An 18,606-nucleotide genomic window follows, 5' to 3' on the forward strand; every position below is an offset into this window, starting at 1 on the left:
TGAAAAAGTTTAATTGAATAAGGGCATATTAAGTTGTTAATTTTATATATTTCTATGTTTTTTGTACTCTATGTAAAGAAAGAGTAATAAAAATTACATATTTTAAAAATTTTTGTTTAACTTTTTATTGAGGCCACTTTTTATCCCTTTTTTGTAAATTAATTAAGGAGTTGGTAGTAGGTAATTAAAAAAAAAATTAGGAGTGCAAAGGGTTAAGATGGAAATATTGTCTCAGGCTGGTGAATCAGTTTCTCGGCATGACATTACATTTCACAGGCAGTCTAAGCCCCTCTTGCCAGTATTGGGCAATCTGAGGCAGCTTGATATGATAAAATACCCATTATTGTGTGCATGCCGAGAAACTTCTTCATTTGTTCAGCAGAGGTGTTAATATTTTTGCAACATTTCTGAACCGAGTATTGATTGGTTTTTTCTACCATATTTCTAACAATATCTTCATTCATGAAATATTTAAGAGCCGTTATATTCTTAGTCGGTTCAGTAAAGCTAAAAATACATTTAGAGTCTACGGGTTCCATATCTCAAAGACGCCAGCGCTCACTTGTCTCCGGAGCAATGTTGGCTGCTACCTGGGGCGGCTCTACCTCTTCTAGTTCAAGGAGTGGATCACCATCCTCTGGTTGGTCGAGATGTTGGTTGGTTATCAGCCTCTTCCGGACTCCTCATAATAATAATAATAATAATTTGGATGATGTGTATAGCGCCGTTTTTGTGCAAAATCACCTCAATCGCTTTACAAATACATAATACACTTCTTCAATGATCTACTAACTATATATGTAGATAATATACAGTACCATACTTTCCTGGTAGGTCACTTGAGATTAACACTTCATTAACACTAACTAATTGTTTATTAACGAAATTTAGATACAGGATTTAGGACATAATTGGAAAATTGGATTTTTTTTTTTTTTGAAGTGAAACTTCTTTAGGCGCGTAATGGATTTTCGATGGACGGAGTAAAACCGAGTCAGGATCGACACGAAAATGCGGGTACCCCCACCACCGCTCACCGTTCACTGTCCCTCTCTCACCATATGCGCTTGTTGAGGTGGGGGAGCCGCTCACGAACGTTCTCTCTCTTCTCTTCTTTCCTCTCTCTCAGACACCAGCGAACTGCGCCACGCCAAGCATCAGCTGCTTGGTTAGTATACTGCGTCGTGAGTGTAATACGAGTGAAATACGTAATTGATTGTGGTTCATACGGTTTAACAAAAGAAGTTTCACTTCTGTCTTGCGTAGGCTTGACACACCCACTTTTTTTTTTAAAGAAAGACAAACATTCCCGGGTTACGAATAACCTGACAATATTTTAAAATCTCCTACTACCACCACAGTAAGCTGAAAATGTTGCTTGTGTTGTGATGGAGGACTTAGCCAGCCGAGGAAATGAACACGCTACGCCTGGGTGGGACCCAAACGCGATGTCAACTCGGCCACCGACCGGTCGTATATAATTGGACTTTCTCTTAGGAATGGTACGAGTATATTTAATTTAAGGAAATGACAACTTAAAAAGGTATGTTTTTAGTTTAGACCTGAATTCTGTTGGACTTGTTATGGATCTTAGTTCCGGAGGGAGTTTATTCCAAGCCCTCGGCCCAGATGCTCCGAAAGCGCGATCACCAAACTTAGTATTTGGCTTACACTTAGGTTCCATCGGTCTGCCTACCGCTGATGATGTTGCTGCCTCAGACCAGTGTTTTCCGGGACGCATATTTCAGAGATGTAGGGTTGATGGATTTAAACACCATCCAGCACAATTTGTACTGGATTCTTTCAGGGCACTTGAGCTAGTGAATGTTACGAAGGTGTTCTGAAATGTGCGAATATTTAGAGACCCCGGTTATGAGCCGTGCTGCTGCATTACACTGATTGAAGTTTGTCAATTATATTTTGGTAGGCTGGCATAAATGCCGTTGCAGTAATCGAGACGTGGGACTACGTAAGAGTTGATAAGTAGTTTTGTTGCTTCTGTAGGAAGGTTTCTTCGGACAGACTTGAGTTGTCTTAGGTGAAAAAAACAGTTTTACAGTCCTATTGATTTGACGTTTAAACGAAACATCCAAATCTAAATTGGCACCGAGAAGTTTGACTGTTGTTTTTGGGATGATATCGCTGCCGGAAATAGGTGAATCGTATTTGAAATTTTGACGTTTGTTTGTGGCCACCCAGCGAAACTCGGTCTTAGATGGTTTTCAGCTTCAGCTTATTTGAAGACATCCAACGAGTTATTGCTTCTAGATATTCAGCTATACAGATCTTGAGACTATTGATGTCGTTTGGAGCGCAGAAAAAATAAACTTGCTGATCAATACTGCACTGCTTATTAGGCGAGCTTGAAATTATTTTTTTTACTTCTTCCAGCGTTGTGGGTTTGAAGGAAGAAAAAATTCCTTTAGAATTAACAGTGAATATAGGCGGAGGGGCGTGAGATGTGGAGGCACGAATGGATTCAATTTTTTCCCGAAAAAAAATTGAGAAGGCATCCGGGGTAATATCTAACTTCATTAGAACAGTAACTTCGGAAATTACAGTCTTTATTGAGTTCCAGAGACGTCGCAGGTTGGTTCGTTCAGAGTTAATCATTTCTTTCCAATACTATGATACTTTGGAATGTATTTTACTCGTATACTGTTTTTGAGCAAGGATGCACTCGTCTCTTGTATTTATAGAAGAGTTTTTTCTATAGGACCTCTCTAATTTCCGCATAATCTCTTCTGGTTTCGGCATTCATCGTCAAACCAGCCGTCAGACTTCCAAACTTTTTCTCGTGTTTTTGATATTTGCGGGGCATATTTATTTAAGAGGCATGAAAGTGTTTTTATTATATGTCTTGACAAGTTTGGTAGAGGTCTTTGTTTCCCAAACATTGGGTGTACATAATAGTAGGTCTGTAACTCTTCCAGAAAATCACTAAAGCTAAATTTACGCCATTCCCTCGATACAATTGTTTTATTATGGTACTTTGGGCGGGTTAAAATCAATATTAGTGCAATCAAGCCGATGGTCCTTCTGACGGTCAAGTCGATGGATGGTTAACGATCCTCAGATCATTAACTTCATCAATTTCGACGCCCAGCTCAATATGGAAACATCACCTTCAATATGAATACATCACCTTCAATATGAATTGGAAATCGCTCCTTCGGAAGGAGCGATTTCCAATTCATTAAAACTGTTATTTATCTGTAATTGGTAAAAATTCACAAAAAATATTGAATTAATCACGAAAGGTTGAAAGAAATAACGGTTTAACTAAAATTCATTCAGAAATTAAGAAATATTCGAGGATAATAATAATCTTTAAAAATTCTCCATACTTGTTGAAAATATGCGTTTCACTACCAGTTTTTAATTTGAATGAACATTGAAATTCATTTACGATATTCTGGCAAAGAAGTGTGAAGAGTGGATTGAACTGGTGTTATTATTATAGAACACATCTTTATGCGTTAAAATATATGTACTTCGAGTAGAAATATTGATATCTTACCTTAAATTAAGTAATTGATGACGGCAGAAATTCGATGGAACGAATAATCGGCAGCTGTCAAAATATTTACATTTTTGTGGCGGGAATTGGGGAATTAGAGGAGAGGTGTATTTATCGTACCCAGCAGTACGGGGCATAAATAAACCAATCACGTACCGGATATTTTCATGCGATACTTTGTACTTGTGACAAATCTCCAAAATACCTGATTCCAAAATACTCACAAGTATTTTATACTGAGACGTATTTATTACTTACAGGTATTTTTAATATGTATTTTTATAGGGTACTTTTATTTATTTTGGTAATTATTTTAGGAAAAATGTGGGGAATTTTTAAACAGGGAATTTCGTAGCCACCCCCCTCCCATAACCTTTCACAGAAGTTCTGTAACAACCCCTCCCCCATGGATTTGGAAAAAAATGTGGGGAATCATACATCTGAAATTGGGGAATTATGTCTCATAGAAAACGACCCCCCTCCCCCATGGATTCGAATAACTATTGGGGGAATCAATTTTACGTAGAATGTTTGTGGGGAATCCTCGTGGGCAGATATTATCTGGGTACAGTAAAGTTTACAAATTATTTACAAGTTCACATTCAAAACCTCCATGTACTGTGATACAAACCCCGTGTGCTGTAATACATTTTCTATTTTGTAAAAAAATATTTTAAAAAAACCTCAACACAAAAATAGCGAAATTTACAGAATCCTAGTGATTACGCATCGCAGGTTCCTAATGTTGCCATCTTGTTATTAATTGTTTCAATTTTAAAATTTGCCAAATAGATGACAGCAGCAGCTGTCAAATTGAAAAATTAGGTAGCCTGAAAGTGGTTTGTTTATAGTTAGCCCAAAATTTATTTGTTATCAAAATAATATATTTAGAGATAAATCATTTTTATTAGCAGCTATTATGTCGGAAAATATGGTGGAAATTGATGGAAGCGTTCTTGAAGGGGTAAGCGAATGTTTATGGTCTTAACCTAATTTTTCGCCGGTTAAAATAATTCAGAATTTGTTTACCTATTAATCGATCTTACAGACTTCGTATTCTTCTTATTCTTAAAAATGTTTCTTGGAAGCACACGACGGCGGTGTACTTAATCATAATTATTTTCTCTATTTTATCGCGTTTTCCAGGGAGGACAGATTCTTCGAATGTCAATAACATTAAGCGCTTTGTGTGGAATTGCCATTAAAATAATCAAAATCCGAGCTGGTCGGAGCAAACCAGGCTTAGCAGCCCAGCATCTCAAAGGTTTGTAAATATAATACCACTATGTACATCAAACCAAATCTTTGAAAGAGTGGACCTAACATTCATCCACATTATAGGAATATCTATTCTTTTGATTTACTGTATTACCTAATATGAACAATCTATGAATCATTTCAGGAATTTTGCTTTTAAAAGATATGTGCAATGCTCGGGTAAGAGGAGCTGAACTAGGATCTACAGAAGTAGAATTCATCCCAAATAAACTCACATCTGGAGAATTCACTGCAAATATTCAAACTGCTGGGTAACTACAACTTTTCTTTAATTATTATTTTTATTTAATGTGAATACCTCCAAAGAGTCCCATGTCTCGAGCCAGTGGCATTTTGTGGAATCCCCAATTCATATATTCATGCAAACATTCTTCAATTTAATGGGTATTCAAATGGAAATATTAGGTATTTCGGTATTATCTGTCTCTTTCGTTCGATGCAAGTCGTGTGAAAAGGAAGATAATTGAAGTGCTCGGGCGCAGATAGTGTCAACCCTCATTTTCTTAGTTTCGAGATAAATCAATTTTACATTTTGCAGAACAAAGTTCCATGTATCAAAACATAAACAATTTAAATATATATATTAAAGTATTTTTCAATAACATTATGTCAATCAAAACTGTGTACAAACTTACGTCATAACATTCTTTACTGTTTAGAAATAATACTTTCGTAGAAAGCAATCACTTTGTGGTTTAACATTTTAATGAAATAAAACAATTTTTTTGTTTTTGTTTAAAACCACGATTTTTTATTGATTTTAAGACCGACCGGTTTCGCTTCACTCGAGCATCGTCAGGGTACAAAATTAAACTGTTTCAGTTTTCAGTTTAATTCAGTTTAATTTTGTACTTACCTTGATTTCGATACTAATTTTCGAGCTAACGCTTCCAATTAAATCTGGTTCTCGGACAGAATCGTCTCTTTTGTTCCAAAATATTTTCAAATAAATCTAATGAGATAACAATGATATATGGCCATCAACCAAATGAAATGGTTGTAAAGCGAAGTCTACTGCAACCGTTTCCACAAACAATACGTCAAACATTAGGGCAAACTTTTTTGTTTTCATCCACATTCCGTCTCCTCCATTTGTTGAAACATTGGGGCACGGTGGACATGGCCATAGACATTTTGTCATTATTTTGTAGATATCTGATGAGGAAGACGTGTGCGCTCTCATTTTCGCTGTCAACTGTCAAGATGAGTTTTGACGAGGAAGACTTTCTTGCCGTTTTAGCGGTCGCAGAAATTATTGCACCAGGGAGGAGAAACACAGATTTGGGGTTCGACCGTACCTTCAACCTCTAAATATTAATTTATATCAGGAATTGCAAATAGAAGACAGATTTGGTTTAGGTAATATCAAACTGATTTCGAAAAATTAGTTTTATTTACTCGGCCAGATATTTAAAAAAAAAAACAATGTGGGGAAGTGACATTATTTCACCAGAAATGTGACTTGCTGTTATATTACTTTGAGAAGGGTCTTAAGATCAACGGAGTTGTCATTAATAACATAAGATACGCAGATGATACTGTATTACTAGCTGACTGTATTGATGACCTCCAAGACCTATTAAATCTTGTTAATAATGCTGGTGAGCAACTGGGCCTAACAATCAACGTCAATAAAACAAAATGGATGACATTTGGACGACTAGATCACTCTGAATCAGTGATACAGTTAAATGGTTGCAATGTCGAACAGGTCGAAAGATTTAGATACCTCGGCAGTATTCTCACGGAGACTCTTGACCCAGATGTAGAGGTTAGGTGCAGACTTGAAGCAGAAAGAACTGCGTTCATTAAAATGAAATCCCTCTTCTGCAATGATAATATCAGCTTAAAACTAAGGCAGAGAATGCTAAAATGTTATGTGTGGTCGGTCTTGTTGTATGGATGTGAAACATGGACCTTGAAAGTAAATACCATGAACAGGTTAGAGGCTTTTGAAATGTGGCTTCACCGGAGAATACTCAAAGTCCCATGGACCGACATGATCACCAACACAGAAATTCTCAGGCGGGCTAGAGCAGAGAGAAAACTGCTTAGATTAATAAAAATCAGGAAAATTTCATATCTGGGTCATGTACTTCCAGGGGAGAAGTATCACTTGCTCCAGTTAATATTGAAAGGCAAGATAGAGGGTCGCAGAGGGCCTGGTAAAGTTTCTAAACCCGCCATGTCGCCTCAGTTGACTTTCAAAATCACGAAGTGAGTATCAAAATCCGCTATATCCATTTTATTTATCGAAATTACTTAATTATTGCTAGACATATATAGAAAAATAAAAGCTTTTCGAAATTTTATTACTCCAATTCATTATATAAAAATTTTTAATGCATTTACTTATGTACGCTAGAGATGTGACAGTTTTTTGCGGTTTTCTCCAAATCAATGAAAGTTGATATAGCGGGTATAGAAATTACACGACTCATATGTACATATCTCTCCCACTGCGACGTAAAGCAATGGGTCGAGAGACCCGTAGAGCGGTCAAAGGGTCTCCCCAAACCAACCTCTCCCGATCTGGTATGCCACGCGGAAGTTGGGCAGGCGCATCCTGAACATACCTTACCGGATAAACCCGGGCACCAATTACCAAACGTAGCCAACTACTTGAGGTGACCTATGGCAGAGGTGTTGGTTACCGTCTAAAAACCTGCTTCCCAAATTGCAACCTTAAGGCGATGCACTACGTCGTGTAATATTTTAAATTGATCCGCTATCAATAACAACCCTTACCTAGATGGCAATAAGGTTTCAATTCCCGCTTAACACCATCCGCCTGTTTTGATTTATGCAAGAAAAAAACATGGCCAAAAAGTGCCTTTTATTTTATTTTGTGGATGTTCAGGCATAAATATTTAATTTTTTTCCGATCATTTTATAAATAACTTAATTTGCCACACTATACAATAAAATCATAACCGAAAATGGGTTCGTAAGTAGGAGATTTTGAACTTTAAAGCAGTTTTCATAGGCCTATACATTATTTTTTTCTGGGCTTATAAAAAGACTTATATAAAAAAATACTCAATTGTTTCAAAGGTCAAGATGTATTCTACTCGCAGTATTTAATTAAAGCATCTGAAACATTTCTAGGCGACCAAATTTTCAAACCAAAAACACATGATTTTGCATTACTACTTATGGGCATTGCCTTAATTGTGGTAACTGGACAACTCAACACAGCTCTAAAAATTCATGAAAGGTGATGAAACCTAAACTAGGTTAAATAGGTTACGAAGGTTAGGTTTATAGGTTAATTTTCTTCATCATTTATAATGACTATCACATTTTCAGAGATGTGCAAAATGGGTACCCAAAATCATTTGAAATGCAAAATAGAAATGGGTCAAAACTTTTCCATTTGAAAATGCAAAATGCAAAATGGTTTTTAGAAAAGCATTTCAAATGCAAAATGCAAAATACCTATTTTCAAAATGCATTGAAAATGCAAAATGGTTTCTCAGGTCAAACAATTAAAATAATTATAGAATTTTTAAACAATTTTGTCATTTAATAATGGACATCAATGTAGAACAAACATATTACATGATGGTAAATCCAAAAACACCACGACTACAGATTATGAAACCACAAAAAATTTGCGCGGTACTAATGTTGCCAACGTAAAAACATAGAAACTGCTATCTAACATTTAATATTACAGCGTCATGGCCATGTTCAGTATTTAAATCAGTATTTTTTGTAATGGTATCACTCAATTGCCAGGGCTCCTACCAGGGAGCAACTTGACAAATGTAAATTATCTATCATGGCGAGGTTGAGGACCGACTGATATTTGGGGCTTATGAAAAAAAGATGAGTGGAGAAAGTAGGAAGAATGTTGCAAAAAAGCATTTAAAATGGAAAATGCATTGAGAAAAGCATTTAAAATGCCAAATGCAAAATGGTTTTTAGAAAAGCATTTAAAATGCAAAATCGAAAATACCCATTTTGCATTTCCATTTGAAATAAAGCACATCTCTGCACATTTTAAAAGTATGTTGAATTATCATTGTGTTGAGTTATCATGGAACCATTTATTTTTTGTTGCTATCAATTCACTCAACTCAGTTTTAACAAAAATAATGGTTGACATTGTCTCTACCCGACCCTTCAATTGTGCAAGAATTCAACATGATAAACATTATTCCCAGATGACTCACGACAACCCTCTGCTACTGTGGACTATATTCACATTATGGACGTTGTTTGTAGATCAATCAGTCTACTGATGCAGGTGGCTGTGCCCTGCGCTCTATTCGCCCCCGCACCAGTGACCCTGCAGCTCCGAGGGGGCACAAATGCAGATATGGCCCCGCAGGTAATGATATGACACTTCAAATAAAACTTTTACGTCAATAAAGGTTGATGGAATGATACAGTCAATACTTGCAAAGAGTTTTATTGACAAAAGTCTTTAATTTTTGTCAGTTAAAGGTTTGCATTAACACACAATAAGCATTAATTAATTAAATTTAATGGTATTTCATTAAGAAATTTGTGTTTATCTACAGTCATAAGTGTAATGAAAGTTTCTTTTATAAGGTTTTCGATGGGACCGGATAAAAAATTCTTATATGGTAAAACCTTACAAAATATGTGGGATAAATTGGGGGACATGACTTTATAAACATGGAAACTTCTAATGTAGGAACCTTGTGAGTGGGTTTCACTGTATCTATATTTATTTGATAGATGAACACAAATAAACAACAGCCAACATGGGCTGTTTACTTAATTTTTTTTCAGTGAAAATTGATTATGTCTGGATTATGTGACTTATTACTTATTCTCAGAATATCGACAATAAGCCCGTGAGATAAGATAAGTCTGTAATTCGTGCACTTTTCGTTTTTTTAAATAAAATGACCGAAATGGAGTTATTTTGCTGTTCTATCTGAATACTAGGAACTAAATATATTTTTAAATCCATAACTTTAAGATCTCCAAATATTAAGTAACACAAATTTTCAATACTGGCTATCTCAATTTTAGTATAGCTAAATAACTAACCACCATGCCTATTTTTCCCACAGTGGAAGGCAGAGAGGATGGACCGCCATACAACTCTGTCCTAGAACACACTCTTCTAGCTTCATTTACATTCATACATCGTCTCATATATATGTATTCTTCTATTATTCTGACTCTCATTCATTCTGGATCTCCACATTCACGGTTTTACCATACATACTCCTCAGGGATCTCATTTCTACAGCATTCAGTCTACTTTCATCCTTCCTCTGCCAATTCCATACCTCCCTGCCTACCTCAAATACAGTATTTCTGACAATGCTTGTTCGCAGTATAATGACAAAATATGTGTGATGGCAGGTAGACTACACCAGCGAGGTCTTCCGTCCCAACCTGGAGAGGTTTGGTGGCCCCACGTTTGACTTTGAGCTTCACAAGCGGGGCTACTTCCCCAAGGGGGGTGGCCACACCACAGTCTCCGTGACACCGATCAAGTGTCTGAAGGCAATCACCGTGGTAGATGCAGGCAAACCGGACACGCTCCAAGGCTTCAGCTTTGTGGCAGGCATGCTTAACAAAAAGGTATAATTCGGTTATTTACAAAGGTGATTCGCATTTGGGCTTGACGAAGTCCTCTTTTAATTCGACCATTTGATATTTCAACTGTCTGTAAATTTGTTTGTTACGTTTCGGTTCCAGTTCAAGATGTTGGCTATGTTCATTACTACCTTTTTATCACGCTAGAGTTTGCATGATCGTAGTTTTTACTATGAGCCTTCAAATCAGAATAATCAATATTATGGTATCCTCCTGCCTGAAGAAAGACGAAAAAACAATTGTTATTGAGATAGTGACATTTCTTTGGAACAATTATATAACACCTTATTTGAAATACAAAAATGTTACGTAAAGTATTTACGGCTTATAATTAAATAGGTAGGTATTTAATTCAGTGGCGGCTCGTGACTTTTGGGTGTACTAGAGTGCTAATATTATAAAAAATGGCATTTCTGATGTTGTTATAGCTGAAAATGATTTTTTTTTTTTTTTCGAAAATCGATTTTTTGTATGAAGATTTTCAGGAAATTTCAGTATAGCCGTGCGCCGCACGGAATTCCTGAAAATCTTCATACAAAAAATCAATTTTCGAAAAAAAAAAAAAAGTCGTTTTCAGCTACAACAACATCAATTAAGCCATTTTTTGTAATATTAGCACTCTAGCAACCCAAAAGTCACGAGCCGCCACTGATTTAATTAAGTACCTAGTTATAAATCTTATGATTTCAGAATAAATTTTGGTCTTGATTTATTAAATTAGACGAAATTATAAACATACTCGTTATTGGACAATTTGTTTATAAAATAATAAATAAATATTTCACGGTTCCATGACAAAACAGAACATTAAAGAAAAATAACAAACAAATAATTTACCTAACCTAACCTAACCTGTTATTTTATCATGTTCTGTTTTGCCACTGTTCTGTTTTATCAGTTTAACCACAATTTTTTAAAATGTAAAAATAAACTATTTTATTAAATTAAATAATAATAGTTATTATTTAAAATAAATAAATAAAAACTGTACATCAAAATGAAGTTTTAAGTTATACTTGGGTTTTTAAGATTAAAATTATTGTTAAATTTACAAATATTAAGACAAACATTCCCGGGTTATGGGCTTTTGCATAACGATTATAAATTAAATTGAAAACAACAATATAAAATACAATATACTTGCTAAGCCCCCGCAGACCCAATTTCTACCGATTTACAAAAAGTTTCTCGTTAACTCTTAAAAAAATATTTTTGTAGATAATATCTATACATTTGTTATTATATGAAATTCCCTCGATAGAAAAAAATCGCAAAGTAAGCTCAAAAAAATTATTAACAACTTTGTTATTTAATATGTTATAGCCATGAAAAAATTTACAGCGTAACTTTAAATGCAACAAAAGCATTTGTCGAGAGATTTTTATTCTATTTCAAAAGAGTCGTGTTTTATTAAATATTTTCACCCTTTATGTTTAATTATTATCGTTTTTTTTTAATATTAGCGGCTCCCTCTAACATTCGTATTTACATATCTCCCTTTCAAACCATCTTTGAACGCTTACTACGGGGCCTTAAGTTTTTATCACACTAACTTTAAAGAACCCTTGAAATTTATATACGAGTAATAAAAATGAAAAAATATATTATGATTACTCATTATTTACATTAACTAAAAAGTGCTGAACTAATTTGGCTTTGAATGTGTCAAGATTTTAATAGAAAATATCAGCGATATCTACAACCTCATTACCCAGTCTATGTATTCTCTCCATAACAGAATTGAATGCAATGTTATTGTTGTGAAGTAATATATTCCATCTAGAATGCCTCGGAGGTACATGTGGTGGTCAGGGCAGTCAAATCTTGAATTAACAATTTTATACTGTAAAAGGAGATCGAATTTTTATTGTCTTTCAGATAATTTCGATAAATTGTGTTTACTTCGTAAATTTACATAATTGATTTCATTTATAGGAATTCCAATTTTGAAATCAATGAAGTGTAAAAATTTAATATTTTCGATCTATGAAAATATTTCAAAAACTCGTACTACGATCATTATGTTGGGAAAATGTAGCCTGTACAATGTTGAAGGACTTATATAGCTAGCAGAGGAGTTGAACCCTACAGTGATTATTGATACTGTTACGAAATGAATGTTATTTAATTGCAGCTAGCGGATGAAATGGCAAATGCAGCCAAGGAGAGGTTAATTGGTGACCTGGGAATATCTGATCCTGAGATTGAAAGCTACAAGGAGTCACGAGACATGGCGCCCAATAACGCTAATGGTATAATGTTAGTTGTATCAATCTTATATTTATTTATTATTAGTTGTAATAATAATTAACTAAAAAAAAAACATTGGCATCTTCTGACATAGTGATGAGTCATTTATGAACGAACTGCACTATTGAGGTAGCTCTTTTTTTTTAATCGTATTCGTACGACTCTCGGTAAACCGTACCACGGTTCAATTGAATGGTTACTCTTTTTTTATAATTAGATATTTCTGTACCTGAGAAGCATACAGATGTGCCTCCAAAACACAAAATGTTCAGGAGAGCCGAAAAACTATATCGTTTTAGCAAATCTCTCACTATTTTCACAAATGTTTTGACAGGTACATAATTGAAAAAACTGTTGTTCAATTAAAATAAAAGAGATTTGCTAAAAAACATAGTTTTTCAGCTCTACTGAACATTTCCTGTTTGTAGTTGAATCGGTATGCTTCTCAGGTACAGATTATACGTTTTAATGTCATTAAAATTATCCAATAATTAATTTTTATTTCATACTCATTGATTGAACAGCTTCCTACTGTCCGACATCTGAACTTAGACATATCGTCGCATTAATTCGTAGAATGCGTAACCACCAAATGTAAAATTTTACAGGAGGCACAAAAAACCTCGTAGTGAAAAAAAATGAAAGACGGCTCATTCTTTTTATTTATGTTTCGAACATATAATATATTTCGAAATTTATTTTCAATCATTAAACTTTTGTAATGGCTTTCTATTTCAAATCGGAGTTAGGAAGTTTACATAAAAACCGAGAATGGAGATACGCATTTTACAAAAGATACATACTTTTCTGCGAACAGTTTTATGAACAACCTAGCAGAAGATTTGGGAGATAGGAATTTTACATTAACAGAATAAAACACAACAATGTATGTATATGTCGAGGCAGTCTATTTAGATGCATTTGAATGATTTTAATGATGCGGAAGGTTATCGTAAAAGGAGTGGTAATCCTTTTCTAATGTCTGTTTTAAGTCTTGTAAATGCTGGTACTTTTCCTTCCTTAAGGGATTAAATCTGGCTCTCAAGTGAAATCTTCAAACTCTGGAGATCATTACAGATTCGGCGACGGTTTTGTGCTGGGTGAGATCTACACTGACCGGGAGTAGTCGTGTCAGAGATGCTCGTTAAGTGACGCTTGGGGTTGATGAAGGAGTTTGTAGAAGAATTTGATCTGACATTGTCGATCACCCTTGTAGAGTCCTGTAGAAATAAAACTGATGTACTTACTAGGGTTTGCAAGACCCGGGCAAAGAGTAGCCATGACAGGAAACGTTGTGAAAGAGACTCCTCAGAGTGTGAAGATAGGTGGGAGAGACTTGAAAGTGGAACTGGTGAGCAAACATGTGCTTTAAGCGTAGAAACTCTTCATGCTCAGCATCACTTTGGAGTAAAGCGAACGCTTCATCTTGCCCGGCTGGTCGATCCCGAGGTGAGAAAAAAGGACGTCGATAGATGCGTGCGTTCCTGCGTACAATGCAGGACAATTGACCCTCCGCCATCATCCCATGAAGCGGGTAATCTTAATGTTGTGACAACCTGGAGTCGCTTGGGAGTTGATGTTATTCATTTCGGTAGGAAATATTTACTCACATTTATTGATTGCGGTCAAAGTAGATTTGCCGTGTGGCGGGAAATCGAGTCAGATAATGCTGCTTCGATTGTCAGACATTTGGAAGAAGTGTTTTGGGAAAGAGGCCCGCCCAAAGTAGTTCTCATGGACAATGGTACTGCATTTTGTTCCTACAGTGTTGCAGATAAGTGTAAGAGATGGAATGTTCGTCAAAGATTTCGTGCGGCATACCGACCAGCTGGAAACGGTATAGTTGAACGACATCATCAAACAATAAAGAGAACTGCAGCCAGAAGTGGAAGCGATCCCCTGCAGGCAGTGTTTTGATACAATCTTTGGCTGCAAAAAGTCAGGATGATCAAGGTGTTGCGCTGTCTAGTATAGTTCACACTTACTCGTGGAGACACCCTTCTGCGCAAGAGAATATAGAAGAGGAAGTATTGACTGAGTTCTAAGTGGGCGATCTTGTTGCGGTTAAGCCAGTAGATGGGAGATGCACATTGTGCATGGAAGGGTGACAGGACTTACTTCAGTCAACAACATTGAAGTAGATGGCATACCAAGACATGTGCTTGACCCGCGGAAGATGCCTGACAGAGAACGGACTGTGTCTGAGGAGAGACGAGATGGAATTGCCGCACGTTCCACTGTCAATATTTTGGGTTTGTTTGAAGAGGACAGTGAAGAACCGGATCCGGATATGCATCAGGAGGAGATCCACTTGCAAAGAGATGGTGACCTTGAAGAAGAGATAATCACAGAACAACAACCTATTAGGACGCGAAGGGCTCCGGGTTGGTTAAATCAATTCGTGCAGTGATGATGACGTCAGTTTAGACTACAGATACAAACACTATTCGTGACTTCACAATTAAAATTAAGGTTATAAAATGTTCAACATTGATTAATCAACTTATCTCAGTTGATTTCACGGTAAAACTATTACACCGTAAATAAATTTCCTCAGTCAAAAACACAACCAGCGTGCACGGCTCACCGGCCAATACTGAATTAAGGAGTTTCGAAGTATTCACTGCTCACCGGCCAATACTGAATTAAGGAGTTTCGAAGTATTCACGGCTCACCGGCCAATACTGAATTAAGGAGTTTCGAAGTATTCGCGAGTAAAAATGACACCATGTTGTTACGCAGAGTCCTAATTTGTGTTTATCTAAAAGGTTAATTTTTTTTTAAATTTGCGAGTTTTACTAGTCGATGCGGGACTAATTTTAACACTAGATGGCATTAAAAACGTATTTTCGAAAAAATTGGAGTTACGCAGTCTACGAATTAATGCGACGATATGTACCTACACTGTCTAACTAATCTAATCTAGCATCTTATTTTCCCTCTCAAATGAGCCGTCTTCAATTGAGTCGACTCTTTGAGCAGTACGAAACAATTGGACTGATACCGTAGCTCCCGCTCTTTATAAAATGAGTCATGACCCATCGCTATTCTGAAATTAAATTGAATCGCAAGTTGTTCATTCTGGCTTTGTATGGTAAATTTTATGTTTTGATATCTGATACTTTCCCCACCAAAGACTCGTCCAATTATATTAAATTTAAAAATAAATAATAATATGAATGCAATCTTGCCTTGGCACGGGTAAACCACCCAGTGAGGCCCAAATAACCTTTATAAAAATGTTATTGAATCAAATAAAAATGTAACTTGTGTATTTTGTTATTCCAGCTTGATCTGCACCACGACCACTGGCTGTGTGTTGGGGGGCACAGGGCTCGGTAACCGGGGTATCCCGACCTCAGCGGTGGGGCGCAGCGCCGCACAGTTGATAGTAGACAGCGTGCACGCAGGGGCCTGCTTCGACTCCTACTGCCAGGTTTTGTTTTTATTTTTTATTAATAGCGTGATAACAAATAATACATATTGATAAAAGTAAGTAAGATCATCGGTAAGTGTACAGCAGACAGAGGGTTAACATTAAGAAAATTACAAAGTATCTAATAACAAGTATATATACCAACCGTCTAATGACGGTGTACAACCAATGGCGGCTCGTGACTTTTGGGTGTGACAGAGTGCTATGTTTGAAAAATTCAACATTATAGGTGTTAGGTCGAAACGAAGGTCCAAAACGATTATTTATTTCGTTTCGAAAATTTGTGTCAAAATTATCAGTTTGGCCGTGTGCCGCACGGATTTCCTGAAAGTCTTCATACAAAAAACTGAATTTTATAAAAAAAAGAACATGTTATCACCTACAATAACATCAATAATGTTATTTTTTGTCATATTAGCACTCTAGTACAGTGGTCTCCAACCTTTTTGTCGCCGCGGACCGGTCAACGTCTGAAAATTTTACCGCAGCCCGCTGAGGGTGGTTAAATTAAATGTTAATATTCTAGAACGATTTTAATAATTTTTATTGAATTTTGTTCAAAGGTATTGCGTTGGCGGTTACTTAGCGTAAAGATGTTTTCAACAGAATAAGTTTTTTTTCGCGGCCCGGTACCATTTGCACCACGCACCACGTACCGATCCGCGGACCGGGGGTTGGGGACCACTGCTCTAGTACACCCAACAGTCACAAGCCGCCACTGTGTACAACAGTATGTTATTTCAAAGAAAATTTACATTGGATAATACATTTTGAATGTTATTTCAACCGCCATGCTAGGGATGTAGGGATGCCCCTGTGTTATGCCGGGTGAAGTTTACAGATTGAAGATTTTCATAATATTTGTAATATATGTTTCAAGATGTTAATTAATACTTCCCTAACTAATACTCTTACTCTTCTTGCTAAGCTAATGGGCAGTGTTGTGAAGTCTCGGCGGGTTGAACCTTTCGTGTCAAAGTTACATTTCCAACATACTTACTACATATATTTATAATTTTTTTTTTAACTCTTGCCATTTTGATAAAACTTAATTTTTCCTCTGACATGTGATATTAACTGGGATATTTTAAAAATAGGTTTAAAAAGACTAATCTTTTTAAAAATAAAAGCCAACTGGAACCTAGAACCGCACTGCCACTCCATATCAGATCAACCTGATATGGAGTGATATATTTCTCTGTGGCGAGAATGAGACACAATTTATACACAGCTCTACACAATTTTTTCATCTATGGTCTATGGCAATACGGTACACGGCAGTACACAGCGCATCAATCTGACTATGGTATTTTTTTCTACGTTCTGTCTTCTATGGTTCATGACATTGATTGATTGATCAAAGATTAAATCCTTGTGACCCAATCACTTCGCAAGTGGGCTGTGAACTACCCAGGACGTGTAAAATGATCAATCGATCCAGGACTATTAAGTGTCTACGCCTTTATAGATTTCTACGTGTATAAAGTGTAATAATAATGTCTTTGGTAAGTTCCCATTTATATCCATAGTTATATTATCTGATCTTTTAGGACCAAATGATACTTTTCATGGCTTTGGCTGATGGAACATCTCACATCCGAGTTGGGGAGCTGACGCTACACACCAAGACGGCGATCTTCATTGCAGAGAAGCTAACTGAGGTTTGACAATATGTATTACACAGCTGGTGGGGTCGTCCTCTGTTGAACTCTGTGGGTATGTCAGCGATCTTGAAAAATTCCCCATCTTTGCTAACTTTGCGGCAATGACAACCCAGTCCATTCCAGACATCAGCACATCAGGGCGATTACTTCTTGAATTCAGTGAATTCAATGATGTCAACATAAGTCTGGCATATTTAACGGATTAATTCTATATTTGTGTGCAATGCAAGTACTGCAGCATTACTTCATCGTTTAGAACAGCTGCTTCTAATGCTGTCTTTACACACATAAGTTTTTTTCCCATATTTCGCTTACATAAGTGATTTATGGCAAAATTACCAAACTAAACGACACTATAAGTCTCTTACTGTTATTTATAGCAAGTTACAGAAGTCGTAAGAGGTGTAAGTTTTGACAGGTCTAATCGCATCCGCGCAAACTTACAGCCTTCTCACAGCTTATGAAATCATTTTGCTAAGTTGAGACGCTTACCGTAAGAAATGGTACCTAAACGCGCCGATGCCAAATGTAAAAAATTAAAAGCCATGTTTTTGTAGGATTTTTTTCCTATATACAAGTAAATGAACTAAAATACATTATTATCTCTCGAAAACAATATAAAAAATAACACTAGATAAAACTCAAATAAGGACTAGGTACCTACTTTACGAAACCGAATGTAATACATTTGTTATGTGGTAGAATAATTATTTTTAAATTTTTCAGGCAAAGTTCTTCATCCAAGAAGAGGGCCACTCAAACATTATCACCTGCGAAGGGATTGGGCTTGTCAACAAATATTTGCAATAAATATATTTTTTAAAATTGTTACATATTCTTTTATAAATAAAATTTGATCGTGAATTCAATTG

The 18,606-nt window shown here is 36.0% G+C and overlaps 1 protein-coding gene across 1 annotated transcript; it reads left to right on the top strand.

The window, feature by feature from the left end:
- The first annotated feature begins 4,318 nt into the window (after window positions 1-4,318).
- Rtca (RNA 3'-terminal phosphate cyclase) lies at window positions 4,319-18,598 on the top strand. Its single transcript, XM_089638450.1, has 9 exons — window positions 4,319-4,484; window positions 4,667-4,784; window positions 4,923-5,049; window positions 9,029-9,134; window positions 10,148-10,369; window positions 12,519-12,643; window positions 15,923-16,070; window positions 17,621-17,731; window positions 18,461-18,598. The coding sequence occupies exons 1-9, from the start codon at window positions 4,440-4,442 to the stop codon at window positions 18,542-18,544; spliced, it is 1,086 nt and encodes a 361-aa protein (XP_089494576.1). The 5' UTR covers window positions 4,319-4,439; the 3' UTR covers window positions 18,545-18,598.
- Window positions 18,599-18,606: the final 8 nt, after the last annotated feature.

The sequence above is a fragment of the Hesperophylax consimilis genome, chromosome 13 (assembly GCF_061612785.1).
Source record: "Hesperophylax consimilis isolate HC1 chromosome 13, BYU_Hcon_1.0, whole genome shotgun sequence".
In the NCBI taxonomy this organism is placed as follows: domain Eukaryota; kingdom Metazoa; phylum Arthropoda; class Insecta; order Trichoptera; family Limnephilidae; genus Hesperophylax; species Hesperophylax consimilis.

Excerpts from the sequence above, each read along its gene's own strand:
- Rtca (XM_089638450.1), top strand. The coding sequence starts at position 4,440 with ATGTCGGAAAATATGGTGGAAATTGATGGAAGCGTTCTTGAAGGG. Across the intron at positions 5,050-9,028 it reads GCAAATATTCAAACTGCTGG|ATCAATCAGTCTACTGATGC; the intron begins GTAACTACAACT and ends CGTTGTTTGTAG. Across the intron at positions 10,370-12,518 it reads CAGGCATGCTTAACAAAAAG|CTAGCGGATGAAATGGCAAA; the intron begins GTATAATTCGGT and ends ATTTAATTGCAG.